Raw genomic sequence first — 26,487 nt, 5'->3', positions numbered from 1 at the left:
GATGCTGCGGGGGGAGCCCGGGGCGGAGGGAGGGGGGGGGGCGGGACCTGCGCTTTTGTATTTAAAATAAATAAAATAAATAACCAGGGGAGGGAGGGAGAGGAGGGAGGCGCGGATCGCAGTGGGCTCCTTCCCTCGCAGCCCCCCCCCCTCCCTTTACCCCCCTCTTTCCCGATGCTCTCCGATGCGGTTGCACCGCCGGGGAGGAGAGGAGGAGGAGGAGGAAGGCGAGGAGGAGGAAGGCCGACGGGGGGAGCGGGTGCAGCCTGCGCGCTGCCGGCGGCGGGGAGCGGCGGGGCCGCGGGCGCGCAGCGAGCTCCGGCTCGGCGGTGAGTGGCAACTTCGGGGGCGGCGGCCGCCGCTTCTTCTGCTTCAGATACGGAATTTTCTCTTAATTTCAGTTATTTCCTTTTTTTTTTTTTTTTTTAATATATACATTTTTTCCCCCGCGGGGTGCCCGCGCTGCCGCCCTCCGCGGGCGCGGAGCCTCCGCGCTCCCCGTGCCCGCCGCGGCTCGGCTGTTGCTCGCGGCTCGCTCGGAGGGCTCCAAGTCGCTCCGGACTTTTTTCCCCCCTTTCCTCCCCCTCCGACCTCCCTCCTCCCAGCCCGTCGCCATTTCTGGAGCAGGTTTTTATTATTATCATTATTATTTTGCACGCCGGGAAGCTCCAGGCTGGGGGCTGCCCCCCTGCGACCCCCCCCCTTCCATTTATCGCCCCTTTTCCCGAGCCGGGGGTGCTGTCCTGGCCGCAGGGGGGATGCGGGGGGCCCGGGATGCCCCGCAGCGCCCAGGTACGGCCGCCTCGCCTTAGCCCAGCCTCGGGGGTGCTTTTTGGGGAGGGGGGGTGCCCTGCTCCAGCCCGGCTCCCGCAGGGGAGCGCCCCAACATCGCTGCTGGCGTTGGGGGGCACACACGCGGGTCGGCAGCGCGGGGGGAGCGGGCTGGGCTGCGAGAGGGGCAAATGGAAACCAGATGCCGGGGCAGGGACGCCCCGAGCTGCCCAGGGCTGCGGGGGGGCCGCGCTGACACCCCCGCGCCGGCCCCGGCCCCGCTCAGAGTGAGCCGGGAGTTCAGCGGAGCGGATCTGATAGTCGCGATCGGGCTGGCGATAGAGCCGCGCTCCCTCTGCCCTGCCTCCCTCCCTCTCTCCCTCTCTCTCTCTCCTTTTCTTTCTTCCTTTTTTTTTTTTTTTTTTTTTTTTTTTTGACTGTGAGGAGTTGAAAAGCCTGTTTACTTTTTTGCCTTTGATGTTGGGAGGATCTGGTTTTGATTAGATCAATACTCCTTTTTTCTTCCCCCCCCCCCCTCCTTTTTTTTTTTTTTTTTTTTTTTTTTTTTTCCCCTTTGCAGAGAGGAGGCTCCGAGGATCCCCTGCTGACTCCAGGCAGAGGCAGGCAGAGGCACAAGGCAGCTCCTGAAGGCACCGGGAGCCCCTCTCCCCGGCCGGCTCCGGAGCCATGAGCAGCGCCGTGCTCCTCGCCCACCTCCCGGACCCCAGCAGCAGCTTCAGGGAAGACGCCCCCCGACCCCCTGTCCCGGGGGAGGAAGGAGAAGCACCATGCCCGCAACTCGCCAGCTCGTTCCTCGCCAAAAGCCAAAGCTTCAAGGCCATGCCGGTGCCTCCTGCCCCGCGGAGGAACGAGAACGGGCTCGGGGAGCCCGAGGGCAGCGCGTCCCCGGACTCCCCCCTGGCCAGATGGACCAAATCCTTGCATTCCCTCTTGGGAGATCAAGATGGTGCCTATCTTTTTCGGACCTTTCTGGAAAGGGAAAAATGTGTGGATACCTTAGACTTTTGGTTTGCCTGCAATGGCTTCAGGCAGATGGACCTTAAGGATACCAAAACTTTGCGAGTAGCCAAAGCTATTTACAAAAGGTACATCGAGAACAACAGCATCGTCTCCAAGCAGCTCAAACCTGCTACTAAGACCTACATAAGGGACAGCATCAAGAAGCAGCAGATAGATTCCATCATGTTTGATCAGGCACAGACTGAGATTCAGACTGTGATGGAGGAAAATGCTTACCAGATGTTTTTAACTTCTGATATATACCTCGAATATGTACGGAGTGGAGGAGAGAATCCCGCTTACATCAACAGCAATGGACTGGGGAGCTTAAAAGTTGTCTGTGGCTATCTCCCGACCTTGAATGAAGAAGAGGAATGGAGCTGTGCAGACTTTAAAAACAAAATCTTGCCTTCGGTAGTTGGACTATCCAGCAAGACGTTGAGGGTTACAGCGAATGTCAGAGCCACGGAAACGATCGAGAACGGATACAGGTAAGGGAACCCCTGGAAATTGTGCTTTGTTTTAACTTTAGGGACTTTGAGAGTGCTTTTCAGAAGGCTGTTGGGGTGGGAATGGAGGGGAGGCAGGGCTGCCTGAAGGGCTGGGAGCACAGCTGCCTCCCCACACCTCCAGACGCTGGAATTTGTGGGGTGTTGTCTGAGTGTGGGGGTTTTTCCCCCCCTCTACAGAGGAAAACAAGATCCTGTGCTCTGAAGCCCTATTGGCTCTTTCAGTTCTTTTATAGATCAAAAACTTCATAGCAACTATGTCCTCCGGACATGCGTTAATTATTGGTTCAACTTTCAAACCTATTAAGAGCAGTAGTGGAGTGGATCACAGAGACACATGAATAATGTAACCTACCAGTTCCCCAACTCCACCATCAACCGGTGTTTAACGATGTTGGTTATGTGGGAAGCAATTGTGCGGTCGTGGAGGAGGAAATGTGTGCACTGACTGCATCAAACTCTGCAACTTGGGCACAATCTGCTTTTATTTTGGCTCTGTGTGTGTTGTGATGTGCAGCTTCTCCATGGCGTGGGGTGTCCGTGTCATGTCAGAGCCATCCAGGGTGGCTTTGAGCCAGTGCCTACAGGAGGATACCTGAAATTTGAGTGTTTAAGGTGGTGGAGGCATTCCAGGTGTGGTGTTACAGATGTTCGGTCGGTGTTTGGTGCTCTCATGTTGGCCGTGAGCTCAGGGTCAGGCTGGTGAAGAGGTGGCTGTCCCCAGGGGGATGTGGGGACACTGTGTGGTGACAGGCTGTCCTTGTGCCCTGCTCCTGGGCTGCATCTGCATTGCCAGCGCCTTCTCTTTTGTTGGAGTTGTTGATGGCACAGCTGTGCGAGGGTGAGGAAAGCAAGAGCCATCTCCAAGTGCAGGGGGGGATGGGAGAGAAGAGACTCTGATGAGCAAATGATGAGTTGTATAATCCTCTGAAAATGTATTCTTTCCTCTCCCCACCCTTGCCATAAATGTGGATTGTTGAATCAGGGCTGAGAGGAGAGGGCTCTGCTGCAGATGTGCGCTCTCCTCCGCCGGCCCGGCAGCCTGGGGGTTGGTATGGTGAGTGTTTGACATCTCGTTTACAGGAATTTTGAGAGTGTGGCTGTGATTCATGGACATCAAAGGGCACCAGCCTTCTCCCGGGGAGGCTTTGCTGGAGCGCTGCTCTGCTGCCCCCGGAGAGCTTCCAGCTGTGCCGGCCTTGCCGGGGCCGTGGGGCGCTGGCAGGGTCCCCCCTGCTCCGGAGGGGGCTCCGGAGCCTCTTTGGGGTCTGCTGTGCCCGAGGCTGTCCTGCCAGCGGGGCGGGATGGAGGTGCTGGGCGTGGGGACAGCAGGGATGCTCTGGGGTGGGGACAGCAGGGATGCTGGGGTGGGGACAGCTGGGACAGCAGGGATGCTCTGGGGCGTGGGGACAGCTGGGACAGCAGGGATGCTCTGGGGTGTGGGGACAGCAGGGATGCTCTGGGGCTTGGGGAGAGCAGGGATGCTGTGGCCATGGGGACAGAAGGGATGCTGGGGTGGGGACAGCAGGGATGCTCTGGGGTGGGGACAGCAGGGACAGCTGGGATGCTCTGGGGCGTGGGGACAGCTGGGATGCTGTGGCTGTGGGGACAGCAGGGATGCTGGGGTGGGGACAGAAGGGACAGCAGGGATGCTCTGGGGTGGGGACAGAAGGGATGCTGTGGCCATGGGGACAGCAGGGATGCTCTGGGGTGTGGAGACAGCAGGGATGCTCTGGGGTAGGGACAGCAGGGATCCTCTGGGCCATGGGGACAGCAGGGATGCTGGGGTGGGGACAGAAGGGATGCTCTGGGCCATGGGGACAGCAGGGATCCTCTGGGCCGTGGGGACAGCAGGGATGCTGTGGCCGTGGGGACAGCAGGGATGCTGTGGCCATGGGGACAGCAGGGATGCTGGGGTGCGGACAGAAGGGATGCTCTGCATCTCAGACCCCTCCTGCCTGGGGGCTGCAGGGGGGCAGTGCTGGCAGCTGCTCTGTGCAGGACTTGGGCTTTGGGATGCTCATCTCGTGCCTGAGCCTTTCTGCCTGAGCATCTGCTGTTCTCCAGAACTTGGTTTGAACTGCTGCCCTTCGCTGGCTTTCCAGGAGGGGGATGTTTGATGCTTTTATCTCTGAGCCTTTGTTGGGATTCAGAGCTGGAAGGGCTTGGCTGTATGTTCTACCAGAGCTGCAGGCCCTGCTAAACCCACATGTGCCTTGTCCAGGAGAGCTCTTGCAGTGCCGTGGCTGCTTGCCTGATTAGTGCTGGGCTTTTTTTCCTTTCCTTTCTCTCCCCCCCCCCCCCCCCCCTTTTCTTTTCTTTTTTGTCCAGGGATTAATGCAGCTTGCTCCTCACATGTCAGATGTACCCTCCTAGGACATTAGGTAGTGCGTTTTGCTTTGATCACCTTCTGTTGAATTTCCAGGAGCTTTTGCTCTCCACGGGGCCAGGAGATCTCAATGCAGAGAGAGGGGAGGTCAAGCTGAGATGCTGCTCAGTTCCTCCCATTTGTGAAGCCACTTGTGCGTGCATGTGCTGGGAGCTGATGAGCATATGGATGGGTTATCTCTCATCACTCAGCATTTAGGATCGCGGCTAGGATTGGAGCTGAAGCTCGCACAAAGTCTTTCCTGGTGAGTGGCCAAACCACACCTCCCTCATGTGTGTGTTGGAATTAAGGAATTTCTGCTCAGCGTGCTCTGGTTCTGAAGGGCTGTGCAGGCTCTGGCCATTCGCTTTGGTGGGTTTCAGTGTGATTATCCCAGCCGAGCCCACCTGAGTGGGGCAGCCCAGCAGTGCCAGGCCAGCCTGGTGTTTGCAGGGGAGACCACCTGGAAATCCCAGGGCAGAACCGCGGCCAAACCCACGGCAAACGGGAGACAGCAGGAAGCAGACAAGCTGAGAGACTTTGTTTGGCCCCAGTGCTGGTGATGGACAGGAACAGGAGAAGTCAAGTGAAAACACAGAGCCTGCACCTGGCTGGGGAGCAGGCGCTTGCAAACTGCTGCCTGTGTGTTTGGAGCCCTAATAGAGGGAATATTTTGAAAGCAGGACCTCCCTCTTGTCCTGCCAGGCGACTCCCCTCCCCTCTGGGCTGTGCTGTGGTTAAAACTGGCCTCCCCAGGCTGCTGTGCTGGACCTGGCCCCATGCTCCAGGAATTCCAGCTATTATTTATACGCGCGTCTAAATTTATCACGCACAACTTTGTGTACACAGCAAGCTCCTCTGCCTTTGCTGTGCCGCCGGGGGAACGCGGCTCTGCTCGGCCCAAGGTGGGCTCATCTGCCTCCCATTAGGCCCCAGCATCGGCGGGCCTGGCCTTGCTGGGGCTTGCAGATGGCCTTCTGCCTGCTCCCAGTGCTTCCTGGCCTTTGAAAGCGCCCGCTGGTGCAGCTCCTTGTGTGTGAAGTTATTGGAACCAAGTTTGGCTTCAATTATCAAAGTAAATGATGCCATTGTAAAGCTATGCTCCAAGCAGTGTTCTACAATTAGACCGTGGAAGCTGTGATTAACATAGTTGTGTTAAAATATACTCTTTTTTTTTTCAGGTTTGTGCATGTGTGGGTTTTTTTGCCGTTTTTTAAAAATGTTTTTAAACCCATGGTTGCCCAGTGATGTTTGTCCCAAGAAAATACTTAATGAGATTCAGTGCTGCCTCCAACTGCTCCTTGTACAGTATTTCTCTCTCTGTATAAGTCTGGTTTGACCTGCCCAAGTGCTTTTATTTCTAAGAGCAACCTGACAATAAAAAAAACACCCCCCACACTCTGAAATTGCACTCTTATAACAGGGGTGATGGCCAGGAGCCCCTCTGAAATTTTCATGGCATTATAATACCTCTGACATGGCCATTGCTTAACATAGCAGAGAGAGAGAGAGTTACTTGCTGTGTGTCATTGCATCAAGACAAGAATAGGCTGAGAAACATCAGACATTCTCCTTGAAGCTCCAGAGCAACTGCTACCTGACAGCTGAAAACACTTTGCATATTGAGTTTGGAGCTGGGCTGTGTTTGTGTGTGCAGCATCTGTGGCAGGGGACCACCACTCTCCCTGGAATTTAAAACCCTTGCAGGCAACTTGATGCATCTGGGTGCAATTACTGGAGTAAGGTGGTCAAATTAAAATTGGGAGGAAAAAAAAAAAATTCAAAAACATTAAATGTAGCAAAACTGCTCCTGCTGGCTTTGTGAAAGGATGGGGAGATTTCACTGATTTTCTGAAAGGATGGGGAGATTTCTTTTGGACGGTGTTGGATGTGGAGCAGGGATGAGGACTTTAAACTGTGTCAGCTTTAGGGGTTATTATTTGTTTCCTTGTCCCCACAATGATGCTGGGGAAGATGAGTTAGTTCCGGCCACTTTCTCTAATTCTGTTTGGACACACCTCCCTCTCCTGTGCCATGCCCACAGGAGCTGCTGCCTCCGCCCCCAGCTCAGCCTCTGCAGGATGCTCCTGTGAGAACAGCATGGCAAATCCACCTCTGGGCGTGACAGGGGTGACAGACACCTCCCAGCAAGGTGCTGGGGAGCATCCTGAGCATCCTGGGGCATCCTGAGCCTCGTGGTCCTCAGATGCACTCTCAGAGCTGAGATGGTTTCAAACCAAAGAGTGGGAGAGCTGCATCCCTTACACATTGACCCAAAAGCCCACCAGGGCCCGAGGAAGGGTCTCTGGGACTGCTCATCCCCCTGATCCTGAGCAGAAAACTGCATGGCTTTCAGAGGGACTTTGTTGTAGTAGCAGCAGGATAAGTTTGCTTTCACCCACATGTGGAATTAATTTGTCTTTGAAGATTTAACTTCTTTCCTGTGGCATTCCTTACTATCTCGGTTTTTTTCCCCTTCTTCTTCTTCCCAGATATATATTTTTTAACATCTTGATCTCTCCATCAGAAATGCCTCGGCCTCCTTGGAAAGGAATGCAGCCCCGGCTGGGCTGAATACCTGCCTGCAGCCAGCCCCACACTGCTCATACCAGAGAGGCCCATCTTCCCCACCAGCCTTCCCCCTCCTTTTTCCTACTTTTTTTTCCCTTCCCCTTATTTTTTAAAAACTTAAACCTCACTGAAGCTCCTGCTTTTGGTGCTGGGGGAGGAGGGATGGGGTGATGCGGCGCAGGGATGAGGATGGAGATTGAGAGGGGGCAGTGGGAGGATGTTGCTGTCACTTCAACCCAGCTGGTCCCTCCAGCCCCAGGGGGGCAGGGAGATGGAAAGCCCATTAAAAAAAACCTGCCGAGCCTGCTGGCACATTCCTTAGGCCCCCAAGTCCTGGGTAAGTGGCCCTAATTATTAAAATCAGCAGTCCTTATCAGATGACAAGGCCTTTTGCTTTGATATACAAAGGCAGAAGCTTAACAACCCCATCTTGCCCTGGAAGAGGAACAAAATGTGCACCTTAACATGCAGCTTCCAAACCTCCCTGCATAATCCCCTTATCACCTGCCAGGATGTGTATATTGATCCTGGCCGGGGTGGTGGAGGCAGGGGATGCCCAGGGGGCTCCCATGCAGTGACCCTGCCGTGGTGACCTGGCCCTGCTCCATCACAGCCTCTGTCACTGCCTGTGAATCCTCCACAGAGCTACTCCCGAGTGCTCAGCTCAAACATCCAGGCTGGGCTTTGGGTTTGCTTTTGTGGGTGAGGAGGTGTTGGGGTCAGTAACCCGTGTGCCCGTTAATACAATGTGCTGGCCTCTCCTCGCATCTCCCATCCATCCTCCTCTTCCCCATCCAACTCTATGCCAAAAAACACGAGTGGGAGGCTCTCCTAAAAGCTGTGCCTTTTTGGTGTGTGTTTTTACAGTGCCAGTGTTTTTACAGTGCATCTGTCCTTGTGAGGCCAGGCCTGGGACAGGAGATCTCAGCCCTGCCCCGTGCCTCTGACACGCAGGGGTCCTGCCCCTGTAGTTCCAGGCAGTTCTCCTGGTTCATAGATACCAAAAATTTGTGTTTCCAAAGGGATCCTAACCCGTGTCTTCAGAGTAGAACTAAGCATTGCTGGCTGGTTCCTTGTGCCTTTGAGCAGGACTTAAGCTGTGAACTTCTTGGACTTTTCCCTGCTGGTGGCAACAGCAGAACTCCTGCTGACCTCAGCAGTGCAGTGTCAAGCCTTAAGGACTGAGTTTTCAGGGTATCAAAGGAAGCTTTGGGATTTTCCAGAGCACTTTAGAAGATGCTAAAAGCGTTTAAGGTTGTGCTTTGGGTGTGTTTAGACTCAGCATCCTGGTTTAGGCGGTGTGCTGACTGAGTCTGAGCAGCGCGTGGTTGGTTGGCTCTGCAGAGGACGAGTGTGGTTCCCACAAGGATGGCACTGCCACCAAGCCCAGGACTGTGTGCTAACTGTTCCTGTCCTGCCTGTGCCAGGTCCTTCAAGAGGAACGACCCTGTTAACCCCTACCACGTGAACTCGGGCTATGTCTTCGCGCCGGCCACCAGCGCCAACGACAGCGAAATCTCCAGCGATGCCCTGACGGACGACTCCATGTCGATGACGGACAGCAGCGTGTGAGTACCTGCTGCTGCTGCCCTCACTGGGGATGGGGCACCTGTAAATCACCTCTGTGGGGCTTGGGGGAGCCATGGGCATCACCCAAAGGAGTATGTGCCCCAACCAGGGCATGGCAGCCTCCCTCTCTGTCCCCGTCGCGCCGTCGCCGCAGGTATGGGATACGGGGAAATAACGAATCCCTCTCTTGCCATTTTGCAGCTGCAGCTGAGCAAACATGTTCTGCCCTGCCTCATGGTGCTGCCTGACTAACCCAAGGAGTGAATGAATCTCCCTGAGCCTTTGTCTTAAGGCCAGGCTTCCTTAACTAGTTATCAGTCATCAAAGAGGAGATTACTTCCTGTAGGAAGTACTTTCTGTAATTAACGTTCGTCATTAGTGTCAGAATGTACATTAATAGGGCCAGTGACCTGAAGGGGCAAATAGCTGCTCATCTAGTGTGGCTGGGGCAGTCTTCAAAGAGCCATTTGGATGGAGCTGCCTGAATCAGGTGTGGGTGTTTCAGGAGCATACAGGCGTGGGAGATGATGCTGTGGCTGAGCTCAGGAATTGCAGGCTCTGTTTTCTCCTGGCTGCTGAGGAGCAGGGTTTGACTGTCAGTTTGCTTTCCCCAACAGGACAGAAATGGTGCTTTTGTTTCTCTGGAGGGGACAGTGAGGCTCACTTAGTGCTCCTAAGGACCATATTCTTTAGCTTAGCTGAAGGCAGATGTTGCTGTTTGTGTTTCATGGTGTTCACTTCAGTGCTCTAGAAGAGCCCACCTGTAAGCAGAGTGCTGCCTTGCTGGGTTTTCATCTTGAACCTTACCCAGTGTCTCTGTCAGACATGTCCAGTGGTCCCTGTGTGCTCCTCAGAGAGATTTTCATGCTGGGTTTTTGAAGTCAACATGCGTGAAGATGCACAAGGGAAAACAGGATTTACCAAAAATCCTCGATGCATAAACAAAAAACCCTTTAAAATTTTTTTTTTAAAGGCACATGTGTGTTTTGAACTGATATTACGGGAAAAAAATAGTTTGTTGTCCCAGCAGATTCCCTTATTGAACAATATTGGCATTAAATAAAAGAGCTGAATCATAGGGTGACTTCTTTATTTCTTCTTACTGGCTCTGGTTGTATGTGATCATGTGTCAACAGAGCATTCATTGGGTTAGTCATTTCTGGACCAGTGTAGGGTCACTTGGGATTCACAGGGCTAGGATTATACCCTCTCTTCACAGCAATGCCAATTGTAGGCCTTATACAGATGAGAGCACTGAGTGAGAAATAAAGTGCATGGTGGATGAAAGGCTTAACTGAATCGCTTTCAGCCCATTGTTAGTCCAGGGGAGCTTAGCGGGGATGAGAGGGCAGCAGCCCGCTTTGAAATTTGCTTGAACAAGTGAATAGGAGCTCCCCATAAAGCAGCCCTGAAAGGAGCTGCCTGTTTTTTCCTGCTGTAACAATGGCCCTGTGCAGGCTGTGAGAGTTTGGGGAAGCTTGGCTGATTAAACTGCCTGCAGCTCCAGGCTGGGGGGCTGCAGGGAGCCCAGGGGTGGCAGAGGGGCAGAATTCCTGCCTGGGAGTGGCAGAGGGGCAGATTTCTTGCCCAAGTGTGGTAGAGGGTCAGATTTCCAGGTGGCAGAGAGGTAGATTTCCTGCCCAGGGTGGCAGAGGGGCAGATTTCCTGCCCTGGTGTGGCTGAGGGGCAGATTTGCAGGTGGCAGAGGGGCAGATTTCCTGCCCAGGGTGGCAGAGGGGCAGATTTCCCTCCTGGGGGTGGCAGAGAGGCAGAATTCCTGCCCAGGGGTGGCAGATTCCAGGTGGCAGAGGGGCAATTTCCTACCCTGACCACTTTCCAGCCCTGAGCACACTGCAGCTTTCTGCAGCTAGGAGAAGAGTTAAACTGGCACTTCTGGAGGCTGGGCCTAAAGTTCAGGCTGGTGTAAAACTTCCTTTGCAGAGGAGGAGGAGGGCTGCTGCCAGCATCTCCAGAGCAGCTGGGATTTTGGGTGCTGCGGGAAGCTGGAGGGGCACAGAGCCACCCTGGCTGAGCCCAGGTGCTCAGCCCTGTCAGGTTTTATCCCCCTGGAACAGGAGGCCTTGTTCTCTTCCAGCAGCCTGAATGCAAATTAGTTCTTTTGGCTCATATTGGTATCAACTGAAGAGGAAAAACTTGTTCTGGAAAAGTCTGTCAGACATAGCAGTAAAGTGAGTTTGGAGCTTTTTTTTTTTTAATAAAATAAGTCTGAACTGCACTGGGATTAGGAGAAATCTCCAAATAATGTGTAATCTGCCTTTTTTCTTTTATTCCAGAAGCCAGGGACCATTCTGTCCCTATATATTTTGTAATAGCCACAAAGCATCATGCAAATTTCTATTTCCATTTCTTGATTGGGGGGGGGGGGTGGGAGGAAAGGGGATTTTTTTTTTTTTATTTGCTTATATCTTATTTATGGATTTACTTTGGACACAGGGGAATGCTGCTGAGCAAACTTCAAATATTACCTTATCTTACAAACCAGGCTTTTGATGTTGGCAAGATCAGAGGCTTGTTTCAGAGCCGTTGCCAAATGAAGATGGGAGTGAATGCATATGCGCATGAGTCTGATATTTCAAAGCAGCAGTAAAACTACATTCAGGTTAGGTCAGGCACATCTGAGTCAAAAGGCTAAGATAATTGGCTCAGCTTAAATGGCAGCTGACTGGGTAGAAGACTTCAAACTAGTGTTTCCCCCCCAGAAAACAGATTGGCTTAGCCCCAGCCCTGGTTAGCTGCAGTGTTTATAATTAAACTCTACTGTTTAGTGCCTCAACTCTGGAGCTCTTTGGCTTTTAGTAGCCAAGAGAGTGAGTGCAAGTGTTGGCTGTAGGGGCAGGGGGAGAGGTGGCACCTGGAGAGCTGGGCTGAGCCCTTGGCCTGCCCCAAAACCTCAGGCCAAGTTCAGCCCTTTCATTTCCAAGGTGCTTTGCCCTGCTTGGGGGATCTGCTCAGCATCAGGGCTCCCCCTGTCCCCCTTATCTCTGGCTGGTGGATCCAGCTCCCTCCCTCTGTCCCTCCTGCAGTCAGGGGTCAGTTGGTCACCCCTTGTCCATTTTCCCCTGTTTTCCAGGGAAGGGTTTAGGCAGCTCTCAGTAAAGTGGCTGCTGAAGTCCCTTCCATTTCCCAGGCTGGCTTTCCCAAGCTGCTCCACAGCCTTCAAATCCCATGGAAATACCTCTGGGTTTTTTTTTTTTTTATTCTTTTTTTAAAATTCTGCATGTTGTTACAAGTTGCAGAACTCTTCTGCCAGGGCAGAAGCAGGGAGATGGAGGATTGATGTGGGGCTCTCTGCTGTAACCAGAGGAGTTTTAGTGGGAAGGGACAGTTCTTGTATCAACCTCAATGAGGGCAAATCCTGAAGTGAGGAACCCACGCTGTTGGGTCAGTGTTGCTTTTCCTCCTCCTCTTTTATGACTAAACCCCCAACTCCTGCCCCACAGCCTGTCCCAGAACTGTCCCTTTGGGCAGAGATGGTCCTTGTGGAGCTGGGAGCTTGGGGATACCCCAAAAGGAGATGTGTGCCACAGCAGAGGGGCTGGGGACAGGGCTGTTGGGGACAGAGCTGTTGGGGACAGCCTGCAGGGCTGGAGAGAGATGGGGGATGCAGGGGGGCCTGGTTGTGTCCTTGTGGTGCACACACAACCCTTCAGCTGCTTCCCTGCTCCTGCCCATGCGGCCTCTTGGCCTTCCACGGACAGAGGACACCTCCTTTCCCACTGAGTGTGTTGATGGGGTTCATCCCATGGGTTCATCTACTCATTTTTATTTTCCTTTGAAATGCCTGTTACTGGGCATTCCCTGTGCTGAAGGGCTTCCCTAAGAGGCCCTTGTCTCAGGAGGCCCCAGTTAACAAACTCATCTCTGAAGGGGCAGGTGGTTTTGTCTTCACCTTAGTTTTGCTTTCCCCCATCCTCCCCCAAAACTAAGACATGTAATTTGCCCCATGGGTTTGTGGAGCAGAAATATTCATGGGGAGGTGCTTGGTGGCCACCAGTGGCTCTGCTGGCTGTTCTGTGCTGGGCTGCTGCTCCTCCTGAAAGCTCCCTGTTGTGCAGTGGGGACATGGGGACAATCAGCTCCTTTCATTTTCCATGTCACTTGTGCTCAAAATCTGTGTGTAGAGGAGGTGCTCACCTTGTGGCCTCCAGGGCCTCCCAGCATTCTCGTTTTTATTATAAATATTTTTCCGAGTTTATTAAGATGGGATTGCTCTGATCCGTCATTCCAGGCTTTGCAGCTTAGTCTTGCTCATTAATGGCAACTGAAAGGTTTGGCCAGGATCTTCACAAAGCTCTGCCATCGCTTCCTTTGAGCTTTGAGAGTGGCATCTGATCATCCTCCTGCTGGGGAGGGACATGGTGCCTGTGGGAAGGTGTTGTGGTGTGTGGCCACGGGAGGGGACACTTGGGGACACTGTGCCACGCTGGCTCCTCTGGCAGCAGCGTGGGGCCAGCTCTGTCTGCTCCTCCTTGGGCTGGAGTTATTTTCTCCTCTCAGGAGATGAGTCAGGTGTGGGGGCAGGTGGATGAAAGGGACAGCACCAGAGATCAAGGCTCTCCAGGCAGTCTGAGGGAAGTGGTGGAATGAGACATTCTGGATCTCCAGGCGTGCTCTTCGGGCTGGCCCCGCTGGCTGGGGAGGGCCCTTTCATCCTCTCTGGGGTGATTTTTTGTGTGGCTGGGTAAAGATGCCTGGGGTGGGACGTGCAGGGGGCTGTTTCCACTGGAGACCCTGGAGCTCCTGGCCTGGTGTCTCCTCGTGGCTTCCTGGCAGGAGCTGGGGTGGCCATGGGCAGCAGTGTCCTGTCCATGACCATGTTCATGCCCCGAGGTGTCCTGTGCTGCCCAGCCTCAGGGCAGGGGAAATCCTGGTGATCCTGGATCTTAAATGGGACTAGAGATGGGGAGCAGCCATCCATCCTCAGCCTCTTCCTTGTTTCCACTGTGCCAGCAGTTCATGGGGTGTCCCAAAGCTTGAGGAACGTTGTGGTCCTAGAGAGCGTAATTGGATGGGGAAAAACCTGAAATTACAGGTCAGGAGCAGAAACATGGTGTTGGAAAGGCCTTGGAAGTGAAGCTGATGGGATCTTTGGACGTCTGCCCATGTGGAGTTGCCTTCAGCTTTTCAGCTTTTGCTTAATTGCTGCACATCCATGTGCATCCTTTGGTGACACAGGCCCTTCCCACACCGCTGGATATTTGAGGCTTTGGTGTCATCCAGAGGGCCCAGCACCTCTGGAACGAGGCCCTGCGGCTGCCTGGGTGGCTCCAGAGGGGATGGAGAAGTGTCTCAGGGCGTGGGGACAGCCCCAGCTGACATGGCCTCTCTTCCCTGTGCAGAGATGGGATCCCCCCGTACAGGATTGGGAGCAAGAAGCAGCTCCAGCGGGAGATGCACCGCAGCGTCAAGGCCAACGGTCAAGTTTCTCTACCTCATTTTCCGGTGAGTCCAGGAGGGAGCTGCAGGCTCTGGGTGGGCCTTGGGCAGTGCTGGGGCTGGGGACAAACGCACGTGGAGGGAAGGGAGCAGGGGAGGTGAGAGCATTTCCACCCCAGGGTGATGCCACAGGAGAGAGGTGCTGCTGGGTGTTGCGCAGGAGCCATCTCAGCATCGTTCCAAACCCTCCTTGGGCATGGTCACATCTTGGTCCTTCCTGAAACCAGCTGCTAATGAGGAGTTTCCAGGGGCACTGAATTTGTCCTGTTGGTTAAACCCCAAGTGGAGATGTGTTGGTTCAATCCCAGTTGGGTCCAGTGGGAGCCTTGGCTCTGGCTGCCACCCTGACACTCCTGTGGTGCTTGGCCTCGTGTGCATGGCTGTGAGAGCTGGTGTGTGAGCTGGGGGTGAGCAGGAGCTCCCAAAAGACAGAGCTGGCAGCAGATCCCTGCCTGGCTTTGAGGGATGTGATGCACGGTGCTGCCCTGCTCTTCAAAATTAACTCGCTGACTTGCTAATTCAGTTGACTCGCAGCCTCTCGATTCCTGCGGTGAATAAACTGTTTACACAGACAAGTGTAAACTTATCTTGTCTTGAGATTAATATGCTAAAATTCCTCTTTCTGCTGTCTTAAGCAGCAAGAAGTCAAAGATGATATTTCTGGTGGAAGGTCGGGGGGTGGTTTATGTGGTTTTTCTTTTTGGTATTTTTTTTTCCCCTTCCTTCCTAAAGAAAGTTCTATAGCCTGAGCTTGTAAATTAGATTATTTTGTCCCAGGGCGTGCAAATCGACTTTCTCTGTAAGGCAGTGCTTTGATCAGGGACTGAATAGAGCCAGCTTGTGTAAGAGTGACAATTTCCAGCAGAGTGGCCTTTTTCTACCCTCACATCATTTCTGGAGCTAAGTGGTTGCCGGAGAGAGGCCCCACCTCATCTGGTGGGTAGTATGTGAAAGAGTTGGCAGTTCAGCTTTCTGCTTTCGGGGGGGAGAAAGAGGGAGAGTGGGGGAGAGGAGTGGGGTGTGTGGGGATGGCAGGAGGGAGGGCAGAGTCAAGTGGGTGGTTTCTTTTTCCTCCTTTTTTTTTTTTTTTCCCTTTCCTCCCCTTTTCCTGCCATGTTTGCTTCTTTTGGCAGAAATTCGCGTTTTGCCTTTTTATATTCTGCACTTGATTTGGAGATGTTCCCTTTTTCCCTTGATAGATCTGCTTGAGGCAGCCAAGCTCAGCAGTGTAGCACCGCTAGCCTGCAGCAGCTTTCTTCATTTTCTGTACAAAGAGATGGAGGGGGGGGGGAAGAGATCTAGGACACTGTTGAGACAACACTACCTCAAAGGTGCCCAGTGTGTAGCCAGGAAATAAATTACCAGCACTTCTCTGATCTGCAACCGTTTGACTTCTTTTTTTTTTTTTTTTTTTTTTTTCCCCTCCTTTCCCTTTTTCTCCCCCATCTTATTTTTTTTAATTTCCAACTCCTTTCTGTTTATACTCACTTTATTCCTTTAGTTAAAGTCTCTCTCCCTCCCACCTCAGAGGTTTTTTTTTTTTTTTTTTTTTTTGATGTTTGACAACAGTCTTTGAAGATTTTCTACTTCAGAGTAGCTACTGATGGGCTGGTTGTACTACAGAGAGAACAAGCGGGGTTCCTCAGAGTGCGACCAACTGCTCCTGCCGAAGGCAAACGCTGGTGGGGAGGATGTCACTCCATGAGGCCACAGCACTAGCTCATAAAAATCCAGAGCAGACCATGCCTAGTTGCGGTCGTCTTTTCATCCAAACATGGAGACACAACAAGCGTGGCGGGGCCGGCGATGCCGCGGCGGCGAAGCGCCCGCGCCCCGCTAAACACATTGCCTTGTGCCTTCTGTCCCCGCTCCTTGTAGAGGACCCACCGGCTTCCCAAGGAGATGACCCCGGTGGAGCCAGCCGCCTTCGCCGCCGAGCTCATTTCCCGGCTGGAGAAGCTGAAGCAGGAGCAGGAAACCATGGACTGTCTGGAGGAGAGGCTGCAGCAGATCAAGGAGGTAGGATTAGCGCTCCCAGAGCTCTGCGTGCCACCCGGCCGGCGGGGCGGTGGGAGGGGGGACATCCCGGGGGGGACATCCTTGGTGGGACATCCTTGGGGGGGCATCCCTGGTGGGGACATCCCGGGGGGGACATCCCGGTGCGTGCCCCGCCCGCTCCCGGCCCCTTCCATTCATTCCCCGCCACCCCTTGTCTGGCAGGACGAGGAGAAGGAGGGCGCCGAGCTCCCTGCCAGCCTGCAGAGCGGCCGGGACGCCGCCAACCCGCAGCACCCGCTGTCGCTCCTGCCCTCGGGCAGCTACGAGGAGGACCCCCAGGCCATCCTGGACGAGCACCTGTCCCGCGTGCTCAAGACCCCCGGGTGCCAATCGCCCGGCGTGGGCCGGCACAGCCCCCGCGCCCGCTCGCCCGACCGGCTGCCCGCGGGCAAGCTGCCGCCCGGCACGGCCTCGCTGGCCGCCTGCGCCCTGCTGGGCAAGGGCTTCGTCGCCACCAAGCAGACCACCAAGCACGTCCACCACCACTACATCCACCACCACACCGTGCCCAAGAGCAAGGAGCAGATCGAGGCCGAGGCGGCGCAGCGGGTGCAGTGCTGCTGCCCGGCGGGCGGCGACTACTACTGCTACCCCAAGTGCAAGGGCCACCCCAAAAACACTGACCCCCCTCTCTCCCCGCTGGAGCCCTTCGGGTAAGTCGCCAGCATCTCCACGGCACCCACCCCAGGCATCACCCATGGTCCCGCTGTGGTTGATGGGGACGGGGCTGAGTGTCCCTTTTTGCCACCAGCAGGACGGGCACGCTGCTGAAGAGGCCGGGCCGAGGAGGAGGGGACAGCGTGGCCCCCGGGGACGGGGGGCTGCCCGGCCCTGCTGGGGTGCAGCTCCCGGGGGGTGAAGCGGATCGGGCGCAGAACGTCTGGCAGTGGATGCTGGAGAGCGAGAGACAAAATAAGCACAAGACCCATAGGTAAATACGCAGCTGTCTGCAGCAATATCGCTCCCGGTAAATATTTATATATTACATGGGCTGTCTATTTTTACAATCGCTAAAAACAAATGAGACTCTTTGCTCCTCCGGTTTAATATAAAAGCTGTTCCGCAGAACCAGAAAAACCACAAAAATGTCATGTTTTTGGCAATAAACCTCCTTTCATGTTATGACAGACTTTTGAGAGGGAGCGAGCAGAATAGGAGCTGCTATTAAAGTCATATTTTCCAGCTTTTCTAACCCGGCTTCTTCCCTTCCCCAAGCACACAAAGCACAAAGAAGGCCTACAGCTCCGACTGCGCCAAGGGGGCCCCCGGCCGCCACCACCCCTGGGGCACGGGCAGCCACCCCCGCGGGGCACAGCCCGCCCACCCCTTCGTGCAGGACCCCGCCATGCCCCCGCTGACGCCCCCCAACACCCTGGCCCAGCTGGAGGAAGCGTGTCGCCGCCTGGCCGAGGTCTCCAAGCCGCAGAAGCCACGGTACGGCCAGGGCAGGGACGGTCCCTGTCCCACCACGGGGACAAACGGGGCTGGGGGAGCTTTGCTGAGGGTGGACGGGGATGTGACCTGCCTGTCCAGGCAGAGGGACAGCCGTGGGGACATGGGACAGCCATGGGGACGTGTGACAGCCATGGGGATGTGTCCTGCCTGTCCAGGCAGAGGGACGGCCATGGGGACGTGGGACAGCCATGGGGACATGTGACAACCATGGGGATGTGTCCTGCCTGCCTGAGAGGGATGGCCATGGGGATGTGACAGCCTTGGGGACGTGTGACAGCCATGGGGGCAGCCATGGGGACATGTGACAGCCATGGGGACGTGTGACAGCCATGGGGACGTGTGACAGGCATGGTATGTGTGATGGCCATGGGGATGTGTCCTGCCTGCCTGAGAGGGATGGCCATGGGGATGTGACAGCCATGGGACGTGTGACAGCCATGGGGACAGCCATGGGGACATGTGACAGCCATGGGGACGTGTGACAGCTATGGGGACAGCCATGGGGACGTGTGACAGCTATGGGGACAGCCATAGGGACATGGGACAGCCATGGGGACGTGGGACAGCCATGGGGACGTGGGACAGCCTCCTGGCCGAGCCCAGAGGATGAGCCTCTGTTCCAGCCCCACCCTGCCCCGGCACAAACAGTTGCAATCCGAGGGTATTACTTCCACTCTTTTGATAGCTGCAATTTGCCCGTTTTTCCTCTGGGACAGGCTCCAGCTACATTCCAAGCGGGGAATTGGACTGGTTATCGTTCATTTGGGTACGGGAGGATAAATTAGCCCACAGCATTTTTAATTCTTCCTTTGATTGTTTACAACATGTGAGGCTTGATACAAAGAGCGAACTTAACGACCCACAGGAGACTTCAATTAGGGAGATTGTATTTCAACAATTTTTTTCTTAAAGTTGTTTTTTCTCTCTTTTTTTTTTTTTCCCTCCTCCTCCCCCACTTGCTTTTCCCCTCCCCACTTCAGATGTTCAACCTCAAATCAGCAGAGGGACCGAAACCACTCCGCTGCCATTCAGGGGGGCAGCTCCCCTTTCTGCAATGCAAGTCTAACGACAGAAGAGTGAGTATTGCACGTGCAGAAAAGGGAAATAAATAAATATATATATATATATATCATAATTATATTTTCATTAAATGGATTGCTCTTTGAAAGGAGAGGAAATTCTTATATCTGAAATTTCCCCTTTCAAACATTCTTCTTAAAGAAAGAACAAAACATTTTCAAATCTTGTCTCCGGCTCTTTTTAACTTGCATTCCTGTAAAGTGGACAAAGATTGGATTAGTCTAATTACAGGATGGTTCTTTTAACAAGAAATCTGCTACAGAGAGGTCTAAAATGGCCTAAATAATTAAAGTTTTCTTTCTTACCCTCTTCATCTTAAGCAATGAGCAATGTTTGAAGTCCAGACTGAGCCACCTGACTAGAGCCTTTCATTTTTAATTGGTTGACCTTAAGTCCACCAGCTGTCTTTGCTAGCAGCTTTTTTTCTGAAACCACTCTACAAAGACTTAGAACAAATTAGGAAGACTAAATTACTGCGGACTAACACTTTGTGACCTTTTGACATGCCAAGTGTACATTGCCTCAGAAGCAGTTGTAGATTTGCCTGCATGGTATTCACTAGAGTGTTGCCATTTTGCTGGGTAATATTGTTTTAATTATTCTTTAAGAAGCGTTGCTTGGCTGCAAATGGCAGAATCCAGTTAATTTTATCCTCACTGGGAAAAATAAGATTACCTGGGTGCTTGAGGTGGAGCATCTGGCAGGGGGCTTGGTGGTTGCAGGTGGGTTTGGGCACGAGGAGGAAGCTTGGGAGATGTTTTATGTGATGGCAGATGAAAAAAGCCTTTAAAATCCTGGGGGTGCAGTGCTGGGGCTTTCTGGGGAGCCCAATCCCCATCCCTCAGCTCCCCTTCTGCCATGCCATGATCCCAGGGGGGAATGGCTTCAAGGTGAAGGAGGGTGGATTTGGGTTGGATATTAGGAAGGAATTGTGGGGGTGCCCTGACACAGGTGCCCAGAGCAGCCGTGGCTGCCCCTGGATCCCTGGAGTGTCCAAATCCAGGCTGGACAGGGCTTGGAGCAGCCTGGGATGTGGAAGGTGTCCCTGCCCATGGCAGAGGGTTGAAACTGGATGATCTTTCAGGTCCATTCCAACCCAAGCCATTCTGTGATTCCCACTGTGGAAATCCAGCAAAGAGCTGTGCAAACACAAATCCCAACAAATTCCCAACAAAGGCAGTACAGCAATATCTGATTTTCAGGGCAATTTCTGACAGCATTCACCAGCTCCACTGCTGGTTGGAGTGAGGTAAAACAGCCTGTTCTCAATGGAAGACCTGAGGGTTTTGTGTGTGTTTTCTGTTTTGCAGTCACAAAGAGCCAAAGAAACTGCCAGTTGTTCACACCTCTCAGTCTGGTGAGCTGGTTGTCACCTATTTTTTTTGTGGAGAAGAAATTCCCTACAGGAGGATGTTAAAGGCCCAGAGCCTGACACTTGGGCACTTTAAAGAACAGCTGAGCAAAAAGGGAAATTACAGGTAAGAATGTGTGATTTGTTTGTTCTTTAGTGTGTTACAACAAGTCAGAAGAATTAGCAGATATTTTGCAGGGCTGCTGCAGTGACACTTTGGATTTTCAGAGGCTGTAGATCTTCTTAGTCTGTTCCCACTCAGAGCAGGAGCAGCATGGAGATGGAGAGAGGAGCCTTGGCTGTGGGGCCACCTCCTCCCTTCCACCCCAACCTTTTCCCAGTTGCATTCCCTGTGCTCCAGCCCTTCTCCAAAAAGCTTCAGTAGCAGGGAGGTGTGGGATGGCTTTGTGGCAAAGGCACAGAGCAGTGCGATTCAGATTCCAAACTGGGCTCAGGGCTCACCTGGGTGCTGGCCTCCTGCTTTGCCTGCTGTTTAACTATTTCATTTCTGATTATTTTTTGCAATGCTGTGGCCATCCATGGGCTCAGTGATGGGTGGGATGGTGCTGCTGAGGGACGTGGGGATGGAGCTCGCTCCCTTTTCTCTTCATTAGAGGGCAAAAAAACTTCTGCCCTGCAGGGAAAGCTCCACCAGCAATACCCAGTTCCTCCTCAGAAACACCAACAAACCCTGCTGCTCTGGTTTCTAGCTCCCATCTCCCAGTTTAACCAGTTTGCTGCTTCCCCTGCTCAGTTTGCTGCCTTGGCTCAGCTATGGCAGTAGCTTCGCTCTGGCTCTTTTTGGCTGCCCTTTCCCAGTGGATCTGGGCACCTTTGGGATGCCCTATTGGCCACTTCTGCAGATTGAGCAGGACAGGGACATTCCAGCTATTTTTGTAAATTTTTCACTGAATTTGGTGGTGCTTCAGAGAGCTGGGTGTCCTGCCCTGTAACTGGCAGCCTCTGATTTAAGCTGCAAATGTTCATTTTGGTTTGGTACAAGGAGTCCCCAGCTTGTTGCCCCATCACTGGCCTCTCTCTGGGTGTGGAAATTCCACCTGTACAAACCAGGGGCTCTTGCACAGTAGGGCTGAAATATTCCAGTTCCTCTCCAAACCTTTGCAGCCCACCCAGCTGCCATTGGATGGCACCAACCAACAAGTGCATCCAACCTGGACACCCTGCAGGATAATCCCTGGCTTCTGGCACCCTTGTGCCATTTCCCAGCCCCTAAAGCCTGTCTCACTGTGCTCCTCCTCATCTGCAGACCAATTTCCTTGGCCTCACCACTGCTCTGCCACTGCCCAGTGGCTGTGTAGTCCCAATTCCTCCCGAAATCCCCAACTTTTTAAAATGTTTATTGGTTGTCTGTGACATTTTTCATGTGATGCCCAAGTGCAAGACTAGGCTCCTGAAACCTCTGTGGCCCAAAAGCCCCTCCAGGTGCAATTATTTGTGCCTTGTCGGACTGTAATTACTTTGGAAAATGTTTTTAAGTGACTGACAAGGATGAAACAACGTTTTGCTTAGATCTCACCCCTTTACACCTGGGTAAAGACAATACAGAAATTTATAAAGGGAACTTGGGTACGTGCCCAGTATTTTATCTTGCACAGACACAAGGTGAAACTAATTACACAAATGTGTGTACCTCCAGGGAATCATTTTGATCTAAGCTTTGACTTTTGGCTGGACTTTGAGTGAAACTGCGGGTGACCTTCAGGGGAGAGGTCCGCAGTGCCCGGAGTGGCGTGTGTGTGTTAGGGGAGGCACTAACTAGGCTGCTTTGGTCACATCTGGCATTGATTTCTTTTTAAGGCACATTTAATAAGCGTGTCTTTGAAGCCCTTGCCTTTCATTTAATGCACAAAGACATGCAGAAATGCTCCACTCTCCAAATTCTTTATTGATTGGATCGGTTTGCGAGGCGCGGGTACCTCGGGCTCCCGCGATGCCAGAGCCCCGCCGGGGAAGCGCTGCCTTGGCTTTCCAACCACCCCCCCCAAAAAAACCCCAAAAATTAAAAAAAAAAAAAAAAAAGGAATTAAGCAGTGATTTAATACTGATGGCGTTAACAAAAAACAAACATACACGCACAGAAAGAAGTGGGTGGTGTCGGGTAATCTGGGGATGGCAGTGGTTCAAAACAGAGCTGCGAGGCCGGGCCCGCGTGCCTCGATTGGTGCCAGATGTCCCAAAAAATAAAATAAAAAAAAAAAAAAAAAAAAGGAGCAAAGCTTGCCACATAAAATATGTCTCAATGGAAAGCCCATTGCTGAGCAAATAAGAGCAGAGTGACTTGTTTGAAGATGTTGTGGGGGTGGATTTTTTTTTTTTTCTTTCTGCTTTGCCTCCTCCTTTTCTTATTTTTCCCCGTTTCTCTGCGAAATAAGGTTGTAATTATGTAAAAGGTCATAGCGTGTTTTCTCAAATAAAAATTTTGTAAACACAGCCAGAGTTTGGGCTTGGGGAGGAAGTTCTAGGGAAGAGTGGCTGTTATCTGGACAGGGAAGAGGGAAGGGAAAGTTCTTTGTAACTCATTCAAACTTTCCTTGGGTTTTTTGGGTTTATTTCAAGGCTGCTGTCCTGGAGAGTTGTGGCCTTGACCTGCAGCACGGAACTTGGTGGGAGTTTGGGCCATTGACTTCTCTGAGTGCAGGCTCTGAAGGACTCAAATAAGTTTTTTCCTTGCTGAGGCATTAAAGATGCAACATGTGTCAATTCTGCTTGGAATGACTTCACAAAAATACATCCTAACCATACCTGTACTAATTAGAGGTGGTTTCATCTCATTGACTGAAAAGAGGGATCTTTTATCCCCCTACCAAAATTATTTTCATGTCCCTGAAAATAAAGAGATATTTCAAAAACACATCATAAAACAAGTCACTAAATAAAAATGTCTGATTCCAAGGCCCTGCTGTGGCTCTTCCAGTTTTAGTAGTAAAAGTGAGCTTCATTTGATCTCCTTTGCCATCCTAAAGGAAAAATCATAATTACAAACCCCTTTCTCCCTGACAAACATCTGCCAACCCAAGTTGTCAGGGGAGGAGTTAATTTTAAATATATATATATATATATAATTTTTTTAATATATAGATTTTTTTTTTCTTTGCAATCCATCTGCTGGAATATTTTCCATCCCTGGCAATCAGATGGCAAAGCCCTTTTCCAAGGGAAAGCAGGAATCTCCAAGGAGGTGTTGGGCGGCAGACGGACAGACTCCCTAAATGCTACCCCTCTGAATGGAAGCCCTTCATTTGTGCATATGCAATTAAGCAGCCTTAGAAGGAAGAAAGCTCCAAACGGGATAAAAGGAACCTTTAATCAAGAAGCTGAACGGTCTAATTCAGGATAATAGAGGGGTCCTTAGTGTTTGACACGGGAGGGGTGGGGGTGCTTTTTGTCTCGGCAGCGTTGGCTTCATGATCTGACGACCCGGAGCAAAAGAGCAGGAATGCAGGACATGAAAATGCTGCTTGACCTCGCCGTGCCACGGCCCAGGGCTGGACCAGCTCTCCGAGTGCTCCTGAGCCTCGGCAAGCCAGGCACGAGTCTGTGTCCCTCACTTTGCCCCCGGTTGTTCCAAGTCCATGGGGGTTTTTTTTCCAGCGGGAGCACCGCGGAGTTTTCAGTTCGCTTTTCATCCATCCTTTTAATAACAGTTGCTAATTTTAATGTTGGCCTTCGGCTTTGAAACGAGAAAACACATGAAAGAAAGAAGGTGGGGAGAGAGGGGAACCTTGAGAATGCTTGGCTTTGAAACCCTGTTTATTTATTTTTAAATGAGATATTTGACCAGAAATCAGACCGTGCTTTCTAATTTTCTTTATGGCTGGGGGTACCGCTGCCGGTGTGTGTAATCTGCTCCCTGGAGAAGCTGTTGTCACCCCTGAGGAGCATTCACAGCCCTGCTCCTTCCATCCCACCCCATCCCTGCTGCCCCAGGGATGCTTTCAGGCCACCAGACCCGAGCACCCCAGAGTTGTTCCTGGAGGAGCATCCTCAGGAGGGAGAAACTGGAAACTCATCCTCACAAAAGAACAAACAAAGCATCCTTTGCCTTTCTACCTTTTTACCTTTTGATTTATTTGGTTTTTAACGTGTGTTTGAATTCTCTTTGGCGCAGATACTACTTCAAAAAGGCCAGTGACGAGTTTGACTGCGGGGCGGTGTTCGAGGAGGTTTGGGAAGATGAAACCATCCTGCCCATGTACGAAGGGAGGATCCTCGGGAAGGTGGAGAGGATTGATTGATTGATGGCATCTCTGCTCCTCAGCCTAGGAAAATCTTTGGACACACAACAGTAGTGATGACAAGGAAAGAGGAAGAAAAAAAAAAAAAATAAAACCACTCTGAAGGAAAAGTTTTGAACCAATGAAGAAGGAAAAAAAAAAGTGAAGTCTGTGAAGACTTTGCTGAATTAGCCTTAGAGGAAAAGAATGGCATTTATTATTCATGAGTTGGGTACTGAGATGATAAAAACCCTGGACTATTTATTAGAAACATGACCACTGTTGGCTATTGGAGATGCAGACCGTGTTTGAGAGACTTCCATACATAATATATGATTTCCTGGGGATCTGAAATCTATGGACTAAGAGAAACTGTGTATAGCTTACCTTAACAGTAATCCTTATTGATATTTATTGAACAGTCTGTTTTCCCCTAAGTCCAGTTTTTGGATATGCTGCTTTAACAATGGAGAAGAGAGGGGCTGGGAAGTGGGGTGAGGGGAGGAAGGAGTATTTTATTTTTTTACGTTTTTCCCACTATCTAAAATTTACAAGTTTGGCGATGAGCGAGCACATTCGTGATGGTTTTTTGGTTTTTTTTTTTTGAAGGGGGAGAAGGGAAGGAGTGAGGTCGTGCCCAGTATTTCTCCAAGTGAAGATAAAACTTTCCTAAAGAAATAATATTAATAATAATAGTAATAATAATAATAAAAGCCGGAATAAAAATCCATTCACCTAGAGACCGGTGCATTTTAATCTATGCTGCTCTAATTTGAAATAAAGGTCTTAAACATTAACTCTATTTAGCTGCAATATGCAACAACAACAGCAACAGGTTATTGTGTCCATGGATTTTGGCGGGGCGAGGTTTTTGCCTTGCTGCTCTCAGTGGTGCCCAAGGCAGAGCAAAACCCCGAGCCTGGGAGGGCTGTACACGGAGCCATCCCGTTCCCATGTCCGTATTTAGCACAGCTCAAGGTTAAAAAGGTTGGAAAGGCCCGTGTGGGTTCCACAGAGCTGAAGGTTTTTAGCTGTTGGATGTTGGCGCTGTCTGTGTTTCGCGGCCGCGTTCAGCTCGGCGTGGAGCTGGCGTTTGGTTGGGGTTTTTATTTTTGGCTGGGTTTTTCTCTGCCTCCCCTTGAGCCCCCGCAGGAGATGTGGGTGAAGGCTCTGGGAGCTCTGTGGGGTTGGGTTTTTTTTGGGGCAGAACGAGCCTTTCCCGAGAAAGACCTTGCATTTCAACAGTTGGGTTTTGTGTTGATTAAGTTAATCTGTGCGTTCTGTTTGCCATTGCTACTTTGTGTAAGTCTGTATATATTGTAGAAAATGTATGGTGGAAATATTAATACACTATCTCTAGTGTTTTTTAAATTTAATCAGTACAGTACCTGTGCCTGCATGGTGTTACAGACCATGCTTCGCCCTATATTCAGGGTTCAAGCTTTCCCTTGCTTGTTTAAGGGGTTTATGTATAAATATATTTTATGCCTTTTATTACAAGTCCTGTACTCATGACTTTTGCCATGGCATTTTGTTCTACTTATACTGTAAATTATGCATTATAAAGAGTTTCATTTAAAAAAAAAAATTACTTGGTACAATAATTATTGTAATTAAGAGATGTAGCCTTTATTAAAATTTTATATTTTTCAAATTAATATTGTCTTGACTTTTTTTTTCACCCTTAATACCTTAAAAAAGGGGGTTTTTCTCATCTCTGGTGGTAGCAGGAAAGAGCTGGTGAGGGGCTGTTCCTGATGGGAAGGAGGCAAAGCAAAGGCTGGAGCTGCTCTTCAGTGTGGGGATTAAATAATTTACAGCTCCTTCAGGTTTTTTGTTTTTAGAAGCAAAGGGATTCTTGGATCAATACTCAATTTAATTAGAGACCATAAATCTGACAATACCGAGGAGCAAATGCTTCAGCATGAGATCTGAAGTGGTTCTAAATGGGCAAATGGAGCAATCTATCCACAGGAACGCTTTTACTCTGAACACCTGCACGTTGAACCTGGCCTTGCTTCCAGACTGCCCTGCAGAGCTCAC

At 51.6% G+C, this 26,487-nt stretch overlaps 1 protein-coding gene across 2 annotated transcripts; it reads left to right on the top strand.

Moving 5' to 3' along the window:
- The first annotated feature begins 290 nt into the window (after positions 1–290).
- Positions 291–26,066, top strand: AXIN2 (axin 2). Of its 2 annotated transcripts, none has more exons than XM_058038880.1 (11): positions 291–329; positions 1,352–2,282; positions 8,667–8,807; positions 14,169–14,271; positions 16,144–16,284; positions 16,486–16,976; positions 17,078–17,254; positions 17,539–17,757; positions 18,759–18,854; positions 20,169–20,336; positions 24,339–26,066. In XM_058038880.1, exons 2-11 carry the CDS (start codon positions 1,459–1,461, stop codon positions 24,463–24,465), a joined length of 2,487 nt encoding a protein of 828 aa, XP_057894863.1. In that variant the 5' UTR covers positions 291–329; positions 1,352–1,458; the 3' UTR covers positions 24,466–26,066. The 2 variants fall into 2 exon arrangements, with proteins under 2 accessions (XP_057894863.1, XP_057894862.1); XM_058038879.1 differs by having other exon boundaries at positions 17,075–17,254.
- The last annotated feature ends 421 nt before the right edge of the window (positions 26,067–26,487 follow it).

This window comes from Melospiza georgiana, chromosome 21, assembly GCF_028018845.1.
Source record: "Melospiza georgiana isolate bMelGeo1 chromosome 21, bMelGeo1.pri, whole genome shotgun sequence".
NCBI lineage: Eukaryota > Metazoa > Chordata > Aves > Passeriformes > Passerellidae > Melospiza > Melospiza georgiana.
This window is presented reverse-complemented; position numbering and strand designations above follow the sequence as displayed.